This window comes from Saccostrea echinata, unplaced genomic scaffold (genome assembly GCF_033153115.1).
Source record: "Saccostrea echinata isolate AGI-Se365-2 ecotype Australia unplaced genomic scaffold, CSIRO_AGI_Sech_v1 ptg000010l, whole genome shotgun sequence".
NCBI classification, from domain to species: Eukaryota; Metazoa; Mollusca; class Bivalvia; order Ostreida; family Ostreidae; genus Saccostrea; species Saccostrea echinata.
The window spans coordinates 11,128,771-11,142,281 of record NW_026889759.1 but is presented as its reverse complement, the minus strand read 5'-3'; the positions used below and the strand labels follow the sequence as shown (position 1 = coordinate 11,142,281).

General features: G+C 34.9%; 1 protein-coding gene across 3 annotated transcripts in view; it reads left to right on the top strand.

The window, feature by feature from the left end:
- Positions 1-13,511, top strand: part of LOC133184389 (WD repeat and FYVE domain-containing protein 3-like) — a 47,024-nt gene that overhangs the window by 28,176 nt on the left and 5,337 nt on the right. The window contains exons 50-64 of one of the 3 annotated variants that reach the window (XM_061319444.1): positions 51-280; positions 370-518; positions 1,737-1,793; positions 1,907-2,053; positions 2,172-2,255; positions 2,405-2,459; positions 2,631-2,868; positions 3,010-3,116; positions 6,200-6,353; positions 8,499-8,590; positions 8,801-9,013; positions 9,588-9,726; positions 10,619-10,636; positions 11,764-11,918; positions 13,120-13,212. In XM_061319444.1, the coding sequence (XP_061175428.1) occupies positions 51-280; positions 370-518; positions 1,737-1,793; positions 1,907-2,053; positions 2,172-2,255; positions 2,405-2,459; positions 2,631-2,868; positions 3,010-3,116; positions 6,200-6,353; positions 8,499-8,590; positions 8,801-9,013; positions 9,588-9,726; positions 10,619-10,636; positions 11,764-11,918; positions 13,120-13,212 (1,931 nt within the window). Of the gene's footprint in view, positions 1-44; positions 281-369; positions 519-1,736; positions 1,794-1,906; positions 2,054-2,171; positions 2,256-2,404; positions 2,460-2,630; positions 2,869-3,009; positions 3,117-6,199; positions 6,354-8,498; positions 8,591-8,800; positions 9,014-9,587; positions 9,727-10,618; positions 10,637-11,763; positions 11,919-13,119; positions 13,213-13,511 lie in introns of all 3 variants that reach the window. The other 2 variants (XM_061319443.1, XM_061319446.1) reach the window with 2 other exon arrangements.

The following is a 13,511-nucleotide window of genomic DNA, read 5'->3' as shown; positions in this document are numbered from 1 at the left end:
TTATATAGTTTTGCTGTTGTAAAAAAGACCTCCACATTGAATAGTTTCAGATATAACCAGAATGACAAAGCTCCTTGGACGTCCCTCCAAACAAAGGCAAGTGGATGTGGATGAGGAATCTGAGGATCCATCTTGTGTGGAGAATCTAACAGAGATGGAAAAAGAAAACCAGGGGGAGGAGTTACGTGGAGAAGAGGGTAGGGAAGGACCCACAGAGTCCTCAGGGACCAAAACAGACAATAATCAAACCATACTCAGAATATTAGGGGAAGGGGAAAAGGTAACTTCTTTTAAATAATTTATCTGCTGTTTTTCATTCACATGTAACTTTATTTGCCTGTTTTATAATTCTTAATGTTTTCTTCGTAGATAACAAATATATTTCGTTGTGCGAGGATACAAGGACTGGACACTGCAGAAGGTCTGTTGTTGTTTGGAAGGGAACATTTCTATGTGATTGATGGATTCACTATGCTAAGGACTCGAGAGATTCGGGATATTGACAGTCTGCCTCCTGAGTAACTTTTTTTTATGTTTATTTTTTTTTTAATGTTTCATAACCCATTATGTGAATAGCTAGGACATATAGTGTTTGTCATGTCCCATTATGCATTTAGCTAAGTTTAAAACAATTGTTCAAGAAATTTTCATCCTAAAATACTTAGATACATGTACATACATGTAATTGTGAGAAAAGTTCGACTGTGTCATCATTGTTTGCTTTTTGACATTACATTATGACCTTAACCTGGATTTTATTGGTATTCTAGTTAGCTTATATTTTTTGAGGAATATAATTTGAGGAATTCCTTAAGTCTGAACACAGTTTGAACACAGTTATATTTAAGCCCACAGTGCAAAAATTGTTGACTTGACTGCTATTAACGACCAATTTCTGCATCACTTTATTTTTGCGAGACAGTTATTTCATATTATAGGCAAAATAAAATTTTCACAACTTTTGGTAAATATTGCTTATATACGCAAGAATAAAATTTTTCATGAAAAAACATTCTTGCGTAATTACACCAAAATATATGGGCTTGCAAATAAATAATGATTTACAGTATGTAATCACATATCATATCACTATGCACTAAGCTCAGTTATTTGTATTATCTTGATTCAACTTCCTACAAAAATATACCTTGGTGAGAGCTTTTCAACTTTGGTTGCATGAATCCAGTGATTTCATTCATACCTTGACTTCACATTCATTATTTTTGTTGAAAGCATTGGGACATTCTTGTATCTGTTCGTAAAAGGTTAATTTTAATCTTGGTCAGAACTTTTGATTGAGAGAAGATAAGGCTTTCATATTTCACATGTGTGTTACCTATGAAAAGACCCTTCTTGTTTTTGACCTCATTTCCTTGACCTTGAAGTTCAACCTATTTTCAAAAATTTTAACATTGGTAATAATTTTTTAATGAGAGAAGATACGGTTTTCGTATTTCTCATGTACTTTTCCTGTGATAACACCTTTCAAGGACTGAAGAATTACTTTCTTTGGCTTACACACAGTCAGGTGCATCAAAGTGGAAGGAATTATGGTCCTAAAAATGTTACCTTGACCTTTGTTCTGATCTTGACCTTCATGTCCTGTTTTGTATTTAGCAGATTTTTCACTACCGTGAAGATTTTACACCAAATAACTTCTTACAAACAGATGTATCTTGGAAGTTCTTTATACTTAGTAGAGGTGTAACTCTAATTTTTGATCTTCTATTTCATAGTTTACATGACCCAATCATTCCAAAGGCATCCAAAGGAAGTGGAACTCAGAAACGCTTGTATGTATAGTGTACTACACAAAATTTAAACTTACTTAAATGGGTTGAATTCTTATTTCTATCACTTGAAATAAGTTATAAGATTACAAGAACACTTTTAAAATTTCATACAGATGCAGTAAGTTTGCTTATGAGGATATTCGTGAAGTCCACAAGAGACGGTACTTGCTTCAACCAATAGCTGTAGAGGTTTTCTCTGCAGACGGGAGGAACTATCTCCTGTCCTTCCCAAGGAAACTGAGAAACAAAGTGTTCGCAAAGTAAGAAGAATATACATTGGGTACATGTATATAGTTTTATTAGTAGTATATACTGATAAAAAGCCCAAGCTTTCTTGCCATCTTTGTAACGTGCTTAAATTTATGTTACTTTTTTCAGGTTCATGTCTGTTGCCACAGCAATGACAGATAGTGCCCTGCAGTCAGTATCAGGGCAAAAACAGGGGGCCAAGATAGAAGCTGGGTATGTTTTTGTGCAGTTAAGCAAATGTTATATACAGTGTACGTTTGAATCAAACTTTGAAAATGTTAGATAATGATTCTTTCTACTTCTACACTTTGCAATGTTTGAGTGATTTGCCATGTTTCAGTGTTTTGTTTGACCTTTTATAGATCTGGTATTATTAGTTCTCTGATGGGTGAAAAATCTGTCACACAAAGGTGGGAGGTAAGACCAATTTTTTTTACACAAAAAAAATCTAATTCAAAGATTTCAGTCAAATACATGTATAACCCATTTAACTTTTGTAAGTCATCATACAAGACAATAATTATTAATTAGTATTGAATGTTATTGACATACATGCAGTATAGATTAAAGGCCATGTATATGTTTCAGCGAGGAGAAATTAATAACTTCCAGTACTTGATGCATCTGAACACTCTGGCTGGACGATCTTACAACGATCTGATGCAGTATCCGGTGTTTCCATGGATTGTTGGTGATTATGATTCTGAGGAACTAGATCTGTATGATGAAAAGACTTTCAGGGACCTTAGTAAACCTATGGGTGCTCAAACACCTGGAAGACTACAGCAATTTAAAAAACGTTATCAAGACTGGGATGATCCTCAAGGTGGGGTGAAAAATCTCATAGACTTTGCTGATATCTGAATATTTTAGTACCAGTGGATATCTAGCACATGTAGTTTGTTACACAATATTTCTTGATTCAGTTTGGTGGATTATTATTTGAAGACAGTGTATTATGTTTCAGGGGAGACTCCACCCTACCATTATGGCACCCATTACTCATCTGCCATGATTGTAGCTTCTTATCTAGTCAGAATGGAACCATTTACTCAGCACTTCCTCTCCCTTCAGGTAATAAATGCTGGTAAAGAAACAAGGATTGTAAATTATTGGAAAGTCTCAGATTTTTCTACTCTTCAATGTTTACAAACAGCATTAATTCCCATTTCCTGCACATGTTGTACATGTTAAGTATCTCCAATATGAAACAAACTACATTGTATTTAAAGTATGTTTATGTATATACAGTACTTTATATGTATATATTTACAGTTGGGTAAAACATATTTGCAAAATCTGTGGTCCTTACAATGCGGATGTTGGATGTCTTTTGTTATGGATGTACTTATTGTCACATGTGTCAGGAAAATTCACTCAGTATCCATTTTTAGCTCTTCTGAGTTAGCTCTTCTGAGCCAAAGGCTCAAAGAGCTAATGCTATGGCCATTTGTGCAGTGTGCGTAAACTTTTTAGCTCACCTGAGCTGAAAGCTCAAGTGAGCTTTTCTGATCACCCATTGTCCGTCGTCCGTCTAGCTGTCTGTCCGTCCGTCTGTAAACTTTTCACATTTTCAACTTCTTCTCAAGAACCACTGGGCCAATTTTAACCAAACTTGGTACAAAGTATCCTTGGGTAAAGGGGAGTTTAAATTGTTAAAATGAAGGGCCAAGCCCCCTTCCAAGGGGAGATAATCAAGAAAAGTCAAAAATAGGGTGGGGTCATTAAAAAATCTTCTACTGAAGAACCACTGGGCCAGAAAAGCTGAAACTTATGTGGAAGCATCCTGGGGTAGTGTAGATTCTATTGTTCAAATAACGACCCCCGGGAGTAGGGCGGGGCCACAATAGGGGATCCAAGTTTTACATTGAAATATGTAGAAAAAATCTTTTAAAATCTTCTGAAGAAGAACCACTGGGCCAGAAAATCTGATACTTATGTGGAAGCATCCTTGGGTAGTGTAGATTCTAAATTGTTCAAATCATGACCTCCGGGGGTAGGGCGGGGCCACAGTAGGGAATCCAAGTTTTACATTGAAATATGTAGAAAAAATCTTTAAAAATCTTCTTCTCAAGAACCACTGGGCCAGAAAATCTGAAACTTATGTGGAAGCATCATGGGATAGTGTAGATTCTAAATTGTTCAAATCATGACCCCCCAGGGGTAGGGCGGGGCTACAATAGGGAATCCAATTTTAACATTGAAATATATAGGAAAACTCTTTAAAAATCTTCTTCTCATGAACCACTGGGCCAGAAAAGCTGAAACTTAAGTGGAAGCATCTTGGGGTAGTGCATATTCTAAATTATTCATAAAATAATGACCCCTGGGAAAGTGCGGGGCCACAATAAATATTACAAGGGGGAAATCGTGTGAAAAACAGCAATGCCAAAGTTACTCAGGTGAGTGTTGTGGCCCATGGGCCTCTTGTTAGAATATGGGCCATAACTTAAGAACCCCTTGGCCAATTATTGTCAAATTTGTCACAAGGTATCCCTGGCCCAAGGGCTCCCTTTTATACTAAATCTAGGGTTGTGACCCTTAAACAAGGGGAGATAATTAGGAAAATAGAAACAAAAGTACTGGTTGCTAAAAAATCTTCTTCTCAAGAACCACTGGGCAGATTATCACCAAACTTACACAAAATGATTAGGATGTGTTGTAGATTAAAAATTGTTCAAGGCATCACCCTGGGGCAAAGGGCGTGGTCTCAAGTCACTTCAAAGTTGACCAAAAATTACATTTTATTAAAATGTTGATATTTTGCTTACTATAAGGACTAGGATCATCAAATCTTGTCAGTTGATGCATCTAAGGACCTCATATCACGTTGACTCAAAAGTAGGTCACAGTGACCTACTTTTTAAATTTTGCGGCCATTCTTTTTCAAAATGATTTAGAGGCATATTTTGAACAATTTAAGGCCTATGATCATCAAACTTTGTCAGTTGATGTATCTTGGGTCCTCGAAATACGTCAACTAAAAAGTAGGTCACATTGACCTACTTTTTAAACTTTATGGCTAATCTTTTTGAAAATTTATGGCTTTGATTAAATATTTTCGGGTACTAATTGGCTTAGAATCATCAAACTTTGTCAGTTGATGCATCTTGGGTCTTCGGAGTAGGTCAACTAAAAAGTAGGTCACCGTGACCTACTTTTGAAAAATTATGGGTTTAATTTAATATTTCGGGTACTAATTGGCTTAGAATCATCAAACTTTGTCAGTTGATGCATCTTGGGTCCTCGGAGTACAACAGCTGAAAAGTAGGTCAACGTTACCTACTTTTGAAAGTTTATGGCTTTAATTAAATATTTCGGGTACTAATTGGCTTAGAATCATCAAAACTTTGTCAGTTGATGCATCTTGGGTCTTCAGAGTAGGTTGACTAAAAAATAGGTCACCGTGACCTACTTTTGAAAATTTATGGCTTTAATTTAATATTTTGGGTACTTATTGGCTTAGAATCATCAAACTTTGTCAGTTGATGCATCTTGGGTCCTTGGAGTACAACAACTGAAAAGTACGTCATGGTGACCTACTTTTGAAATTTTATTGCTGTATTTAATATTTCCGGGTACTATTTGGCTTAGAATCATCAAAATTTTTCAGTTGATGCATCTTGGGTCCTGGGAGTAGGTTGACTGAAAAGTAGGTCACTGTGACTTACTTTTGAAAATTTATGGCTTTAATTAAATATTTTGGGTACTAATTGGCTTAGAATCATCAAACTTTGTCAGTCGATGCATCTTGGGTCCTTGGAGTACAACAACTGAAAAGTAGGTCACTTTGACCTACTTATAAAATTTTATGGTTATAATTTTAAAAAATATTTTAGGTATTAATTGGCTTAGAATCATCAAACTTAGTGGATGGGTCCTCAGAGAATGACAAGTGATAAGTAGGTCACCATGACCAACTCTCAGGTACTAGTTGGCTTAGAATCATCTTGGGTTCTCAGAGTGTGAATTGGAAATTCAAGGGTCTATCTAAATATACAGGATACTTAGAGGCTTCAAATAGAAGTGATAGGTTGTACAGTTTATCAGAAGAGCGATTCAAGGCCCTTGGGCCTCTTGTTACTTCTCAAATAGTAATTCTGCTGACTGGATATAAAACCTTTTATGATCAGTTCTCCTATTATTAATATTTATAGGGAGGACATTTTGATCTGGCTGACAGGATGTTTCACAGTATACGAGAAAACTGGTACTCAGCCGCCAAGAACAATATGGCTGACGTCAAGGAACTTATCCCAGAGTTCTTTTATCTGCCTGAGTTCCTGAGAAACTCCAATAATTTTGATTTAGGTATGAGTTTTTAGCTCACCTGAGCCGAAGGCTCAAGTGAGCTTTTCTGATCACATTTTGTCTGTAGTCCGTCTGTCCATCTGTCCGTCTGTCTGTCTGTCTATCCGTCTGTAAACTTTTCACATTTTCGACTTCTTCTCAAGAACCACTGGGCCAATTTCAACCAAACTTGCCACAAAGTATCCTTGGGTAAAGGGGATTCAAGTTTGTTCAAATGAAGGGCCACACCTTCTTCCAAGGGGAGATAATTAAGAATTCGTGAAAAATTAATGGCATCATTAAAAAATCTTCTTCTCAAGAACCACTGTGCTTGAAAACATGAAACTTATGTGGAAGCATCCTCAGGTAGTGTAGATTCAAGTTTGTTCAAATCATGACCCCCGGGGGTAGGGTGGGGCCGCAATGGGCGATCAAAGTTTTACATAGGAAATATACAGGAAAAATCTTTAAAAATCTTCTTCTCAAGAACAGCAAAACCATAATTGGTCATATTTATATGGTAGCATCCTCAGATAGTGTAGATTCAAGTTTGCTCAAATCATGACCCCCGGGGGTCGGGTGGGGCCACAATGGGCGATCTAAGTTTTATATAGGAATATATAGGAAAAATCTTCAAAAATCTTCTTCTCAAGAACAGCAAAGCCATGATTGGTCATATTTACTTGGAAGCATCCTCAGGTAGTGTAGATTCAAGTTTGTTCAAATCATGACCCCCGGGGGTGGGATGGGGCCACAATGGGCGATCAAAGTTTTGCATAGGAATATATAGGAAAAATCTTTAAAAATCTTCTTCTCAAGAACAACAAAGCCATCATTGGTCATATTTATATGGTAGCATCCTCAGGTAGTGTAGATTCAAGTTTGTTCAACTCATGACCCCCGGGGGTCGGGTGGGGCCACAATGGGCGATCAAAGTTTTACATAGGAACACATAGTAAAAATCTTCTTCTCAAGAACAACAAAGCCATGATTGGTCATATTTATATGGTAGCATCCTCAGGTAGTGTAGATTCAAGTTTGTTCAACTCATGACCCCCGGGGGTCGGGTGGGACCACAATGGGCGATCAAAGTTTTACATAGGAATATATAGGAAAAATCTTTAAAAATCTTCTTCTCAAGAACAGCAAAGCCATGATTGGTCATATTTACATGGAAGTATCCTCAGATAGTGTACATTCAAATTTATTCAACTCATGACCCCCGGGGGTCGGATGGGGCCACAATGGGCGATCAAAGTTTTACATAGGAACACATAGTAAAAATCTTCTTCTCAAGAACAGCAAAGCCATGATTGGTCATATTTATATGGTAGCATCCTCAGATAGTGTACATTCAAATTTGTTCAAATCATGACCCGCGGGGGTCGGGTGGGGCCACAATGGGCGATCAAAGTTTTATATAGGAACACATAGTAAAAATTCTAAAAAAAAAACAATTTGTTAAGAATAGCAAAGCCATGTTTGGTCATATTTATATGGTAGCATCCTCAGATAGTGTACATACAAATTTGTTCGAATCATGACCCCCGGGGGTCGGGTGGGGCCACAATGGGCAATCAAAGTTTTACATTGGAACACATAGTAAAAATCTTTAAAAAAAAACAATTTGTTAAGAATAGCAAAGCCATGATTGGTCATATTTATATGGAAGCATTCTTAGATAGTGTACATTCAAGTTTGTTCAAACATGACCCCTGGGGGTCGGGTGGGGCCACAATGGGTGATCAAAGTTTTACATAGGAATACATAGGTTAAATCTTTAAAAATCTTCTACTCAAGAACAGCAAAGCCATGATTGGTCATATTTAAATGGAAGCATCCTCAGATAATGTAGATTCAAATTTGTTCAATTCATGACACCCCCCCCCCCCCCAACCACTTTTATATTTAAACTTTTCAACCTTTCAAGATTGAAGTGATTTCTGCTTTTTCCTAGTCATAGTGCTCAGGTGAGCGATGTGGCCCCTGGGCCTCTTGTTCCCCTTAATATAGATGGATTCTACTAAATTTATTAACAATAATTTTTTTTTGGAGTATAAATCATCAATGTTGAAGTAAACAAATAATGACTGTATAAAAAACTTACATTTAGGTATCAAAGAGAAAAAATATCAAATCCTAATATTTTTTCTTTTGTTATTGTAGGAGTCAAACAGAGTGGTGTTGCATTACATGATGTAGTACTTCCTCCATGGGCCAAGGGGGATCCCAGGGAGTTCATCAGGGCACACAGAGAGGTTTGTCAGAAATGGGAATCAGTTTCCATGGAAACTGCCATTAAATGTCATTTATACATGTATATAGTGTACAAACAAGAAAAGGTCATAAGGACTATTAACAGGAAATAGTAAAGAACAGTCGTACTTTCACATTGACATCAGTTATGTTTTTAAATACTGAGGCCAGACATAAAATAGTATTGCTGTTTTCATATCCTATTCTTCTAGGCCCTTGAAAGTGACTTTGTGAGTGCACATCTTCATGAGTGGATAGATCTGATATTTGGATACAAACAACAGGGACCGGCAGCTGTGGAGGCGGTCAATGTCTTCCATCACTTGTTTTACGAAGGAAATGTAGATATATACAGCATAGACGACCCACTGAAGAAAAATGCAACCATTGGGTTCATCAATAATTTTGGTCAGATTCCTAAACAGGTGCATTGTTAATAACTTTTTCAAGGGGTTTTGTAAAAAGTACTATGTTTGTGTCTAAGTATTGTAAATAGCATTTTATTCACAAGAATTTTATTTTTTTTGTTATTGCATGAGACCTACTGTGTGTAAAAATGTCATCCTCTCATATATTTATATTATATTTATATTATTAAAGATTGTATACATGTATACAACAATAAACAAAATGATTGAAAAAATTTTCTCACTCATAAATACCAGTAAACTTTTTTGTGAATAAGGTGTCATGAAAATTTGGTGATTTACAGTATGAGAAAAAAATATTTACAAAGTATTTCTGTTTTTAAAAAACTGAAATAAATAGAGTTTCTGAATAGGAAAATTTTAAAGGTGTAAGGTATCAAATATTGTATGTTTGATCAATTTAGATTTGAGACTTTTCCACTGCTTGTTTAAAAAACAGATTAATATGCTTTGCATACATATGTAATAAAAGCTAGAGTGAATGCTGCATTGTGAACATCTAATAAGATTGTTATGTTTGCTTTGTTAACAGTGGACAAAAATAATAACTAGTGAATATATTATGTTGTAGCTGTTTAAAAAACCCCACCCCCAGAAAAAACTGGCTCTGCGGCTAAATGAGGCATTACCCATGGGTGTTGTTCCCAGTCAAGACAGATTGTTTTTCCACAATGTGGATAATCTAAGACCAGCAAAACAGGCCATCAAAGGTACAGATTTAATTTTCTATTGGTCAAGTTCCTAGTAATATCCTCCTCATACATGTAATTTACCATAATTTGTTTTCATTTTATGAAAAAAAAATTAAAGGGCATTTACATCAACTGATAATTTTCATGTAAAAATAACATTGTACTAACACTTAACTTGGTTACCTTAGCTTTTTATATTTTTCAAGTAAAGATGTTAATTTTCAAATGCTTAGAAATTTGAATTAATAGTTGCAGGGTGTTGTATACTGTGGAATCATTTTAATTGGGGTGAGGGGGTCAATATTCTTGGGTAACCAAAAATTAAACTGGTAGTTGGGATGTAATTTCGTGGTTATGTTGTATATAAGGAGGATTCAATCACCTGATACATTGACAAAGCTATCGTTTATGGGGATGTAAGTTTGTTGGTAAGGTTCACCCACAAAATCCAATGATGATTCCACAGTAGTACATTGTATTACTATGAATTTGTATCAACTTGTGTCATGAAATTTAAGGTACATCATCCCTCTATTCACTCTCGTACAATTTTGCTTTGATGCTAATGATTTTCCTAAAGAAATCTAATCTATAATGAAAATGCACACAACTTCAGAATACCTTTGGTAAAATTTGACAGAAATTACCCTCAACCTTGATAATAAGGAATAATGAACATTTTATCACAGTGAGAGTTATCTCTCTTTTCAGAGGGTTGGTGAACCTTAATGCTTAGAATATTTTTGATTTTTAATATTCTTGAAATTAGTTCATAAGAATTCTGGGCTTCATGAGAAATAATTTAGAAAAATAAGGTAGATAGCTTAGTTACATTTTCTCTTCTAAATTAATTGTAAATTTGTATACTGCACACTAAAACAACATTAACAAATGATTTTTAATCCTGTAGACCATATGCTTTACATGAGTAAGAAATTCATTTTTATATGCTGATGCATGATTTTTTTTTTTTACATCTAGATAATGATTAGGTCACCTGAGTCATATCTGTTTCATCTGTCATTGTCCATTATTGCATAAACTCTCACATTTTTTACTTCTCCAGAATGAGCAAATTGAACCAAACTTGTCACAGATCATTCTTGGGTGCAGGGTATTCAATTTTTTAATTCAGTGACCAAGCAATCTAGAAATAGTGAAAATATGGTAGGTCATTTAAAAATTTTCATTTCTAGAACCAATGAGTCAGAAATGATGAAATTATGTGGAAGCTAATTCAAGTTTGCTCCAACCATTATCTCTTAGGCTAGTATGGAGCCACAGAAGGGTTCTAGAATTTTAAATAAACATATTTAGGGAAAACTTTTTTGCTCAAGAAAAATAAAGCTATAGTACAAATATTATCAAACTTATAAAGAAGCATCTATGTGTAAGTCTTGTCATGGTCTCCCAGGGGGCAGGGATGGGAGGTTACAGGTGTATTTACTATTAGGGCTCAAGTTTTAAAAAAGCAATGAATGGAAAAAAGAGATCAAAAGGTGATTCAGAAAAAAAAAAATTGCCTAATGATACTCAGGTGACCTTTAAGACTTGTGGGCCTCTTGTTTCTGTATGAAAACAATCTTTAAATCTGACACTATAGATGATTTTTTTTTTTTTGAAGACAACAGCAGATAATTCAAATGAAATTTAATAGTCAACTTCTAGGTAGCACTTATTGATGTTAAGGGCTTCTTTTAATTGGTTTTGTTTTATTTCTTGTTAAGATTCACTCTTAATGAAATTACACAATGCAAAGGGCACCTGTCTTACTATAAGACTATAGTTTAGTTTATCAAATTAAGATTTTGAAGATTTTTTTAAATTCCAAGTTTAAATTTTTCTTGCTAACCATAATCAAATGCATCTTATTTTCTTATCGCACTTGAAACTAACAAATAATGTTAACGTGTCTGCAAATTATTGAATTTTGTTGATATTGAAGTTTAATTATGAGCCATTTATTATCATGAAAGAAATGAAAATTATTTTATGAATCTATGAATAAGATATAAGAATAGAGGACTTGTTATGAGAGGTATCTTCCTGTTGCAGAAGTAAAAAGTGCCGTAGGACAAATCCTTGTCACAGATCGAGTTGTCATGGCAGTAGAACAAAACAAAGTCATCATTCCAAACACATACCAGAAATACCTGTCTTGGGGATTCTCAGACCGTAGTGTTCGCATAGGGACGTACGACTCTGAAAAGGTCAGTTCAATGAAATTTGTGTCTTTTTTCATTTTTTCCTATGAAATACAATGTATATAAAATTGTTAAAGAAAAGTTTATAAATTGTTAAATGTTTTAAAGGTTCTTTGGCATTAAAATATAAATATTCATCAATTAACATTTTTTAGATTATCTGAGTCACTCTTGCAATCTATTTTTATGATTCTGAAATTTACAAACATTTCCGGTTTATCCTTTGAACAAGTAGTACATGTAATCAATTTTGGAAAACAAACAATGAGAATTTCATGGTCCCTTACTCCCTTGACCTTGGGCACATAACTCCAAAATGCATTAAAAATCTTGAACATGTATCAGACAAACTGTTTACATAACAACAATGAGCAATAACTTTGATACCAAAATAATTTCCTCTAGTATGTTTCATTTTAGTCCGAAATATCTGACGCTTTCCAGGCTTTTTTCACGATTTTGATATTTTACGTGCCAGGAAAACGTCAGAACTGGCGCCATTGCGAAAACTGGAAATTTCACTGTCTCCAACTGGAGCTGATTTTCGATGCTTGCGAACTGAATTAAATGCCGAACTAACTATTTATCAGTACCAAAATGCTTCTAGTACTCACCAATATCGATGAAAAGAAAATATCACTCCACATTTCGATTTGGTCTTGCAAGATTTTAATATGCAGGAAATGAAAAGAAAACTCGACCATCTGATAAAATGTTTTCACCAGATTGTATATTTCATAAACAAACCCATATAAACGATGTTGGTGAGTACTAAAGGCATTGTACTATTGATAAGTTGTGAATTCAGCATTTAATTTGGTTTGCAAGTATTGAAAATCAACCCGAGAATGCTGCCTCCAGTTGGAGGTGGTGAATTTCCAGTTTTTGTAATGGCGCCAGTTCTGACATTTTCCTGGCATGTAAAATATCAAAATAGTGAAAAAAGCCTGGAAAACGTCAGATATTTCGGACTAGTTTCATTTGTTCATTACCCCCCACGACCACCACCAAGTATGAGGTTTCAGGCCCCAAGGTCAGGATAAATTGATCCTATGATGAAAATGCAATACATTTTTAAAAATCCTTAATACTCCTAGACATCTCACAAATGAACCCTTTATGCAATTACATTGAACAACTAAACTATACTGCTTTGTACTCTGATGATCCAGATGATGCTAATGATTCTCTTGTATTATTTCTGCAGGTGTCACAAGTGTTTGAATGCCTGGACAATGGAGAAATTCTGTGTGCTACTTGTCCCAATGCTAGAACCTATATTACTGGAGGAACTAGCTGTGTAAGACACCATTACATACTCACCCTTAATTAAGAGTACATGTATATATATCTGTAAGAATTTTAACTATATTTATATAAACTTTTTTGCATCATTCAGGAAAGAATTCATGATAAAAAAAAAAGCATGTAAATTTGAGATTTTCAGTATGTTCAGAGTATACTGTGTTCTCATGTTAGCCAGTCCCTTATATTGACTATATTCTGATATGAATAAGCTTTGCATTTGCTCCTCAGTAATCAAATGTTTATTATCTGTGAAGATGCACATCTGTAAAGTGAAAACCATCAACATTTTTG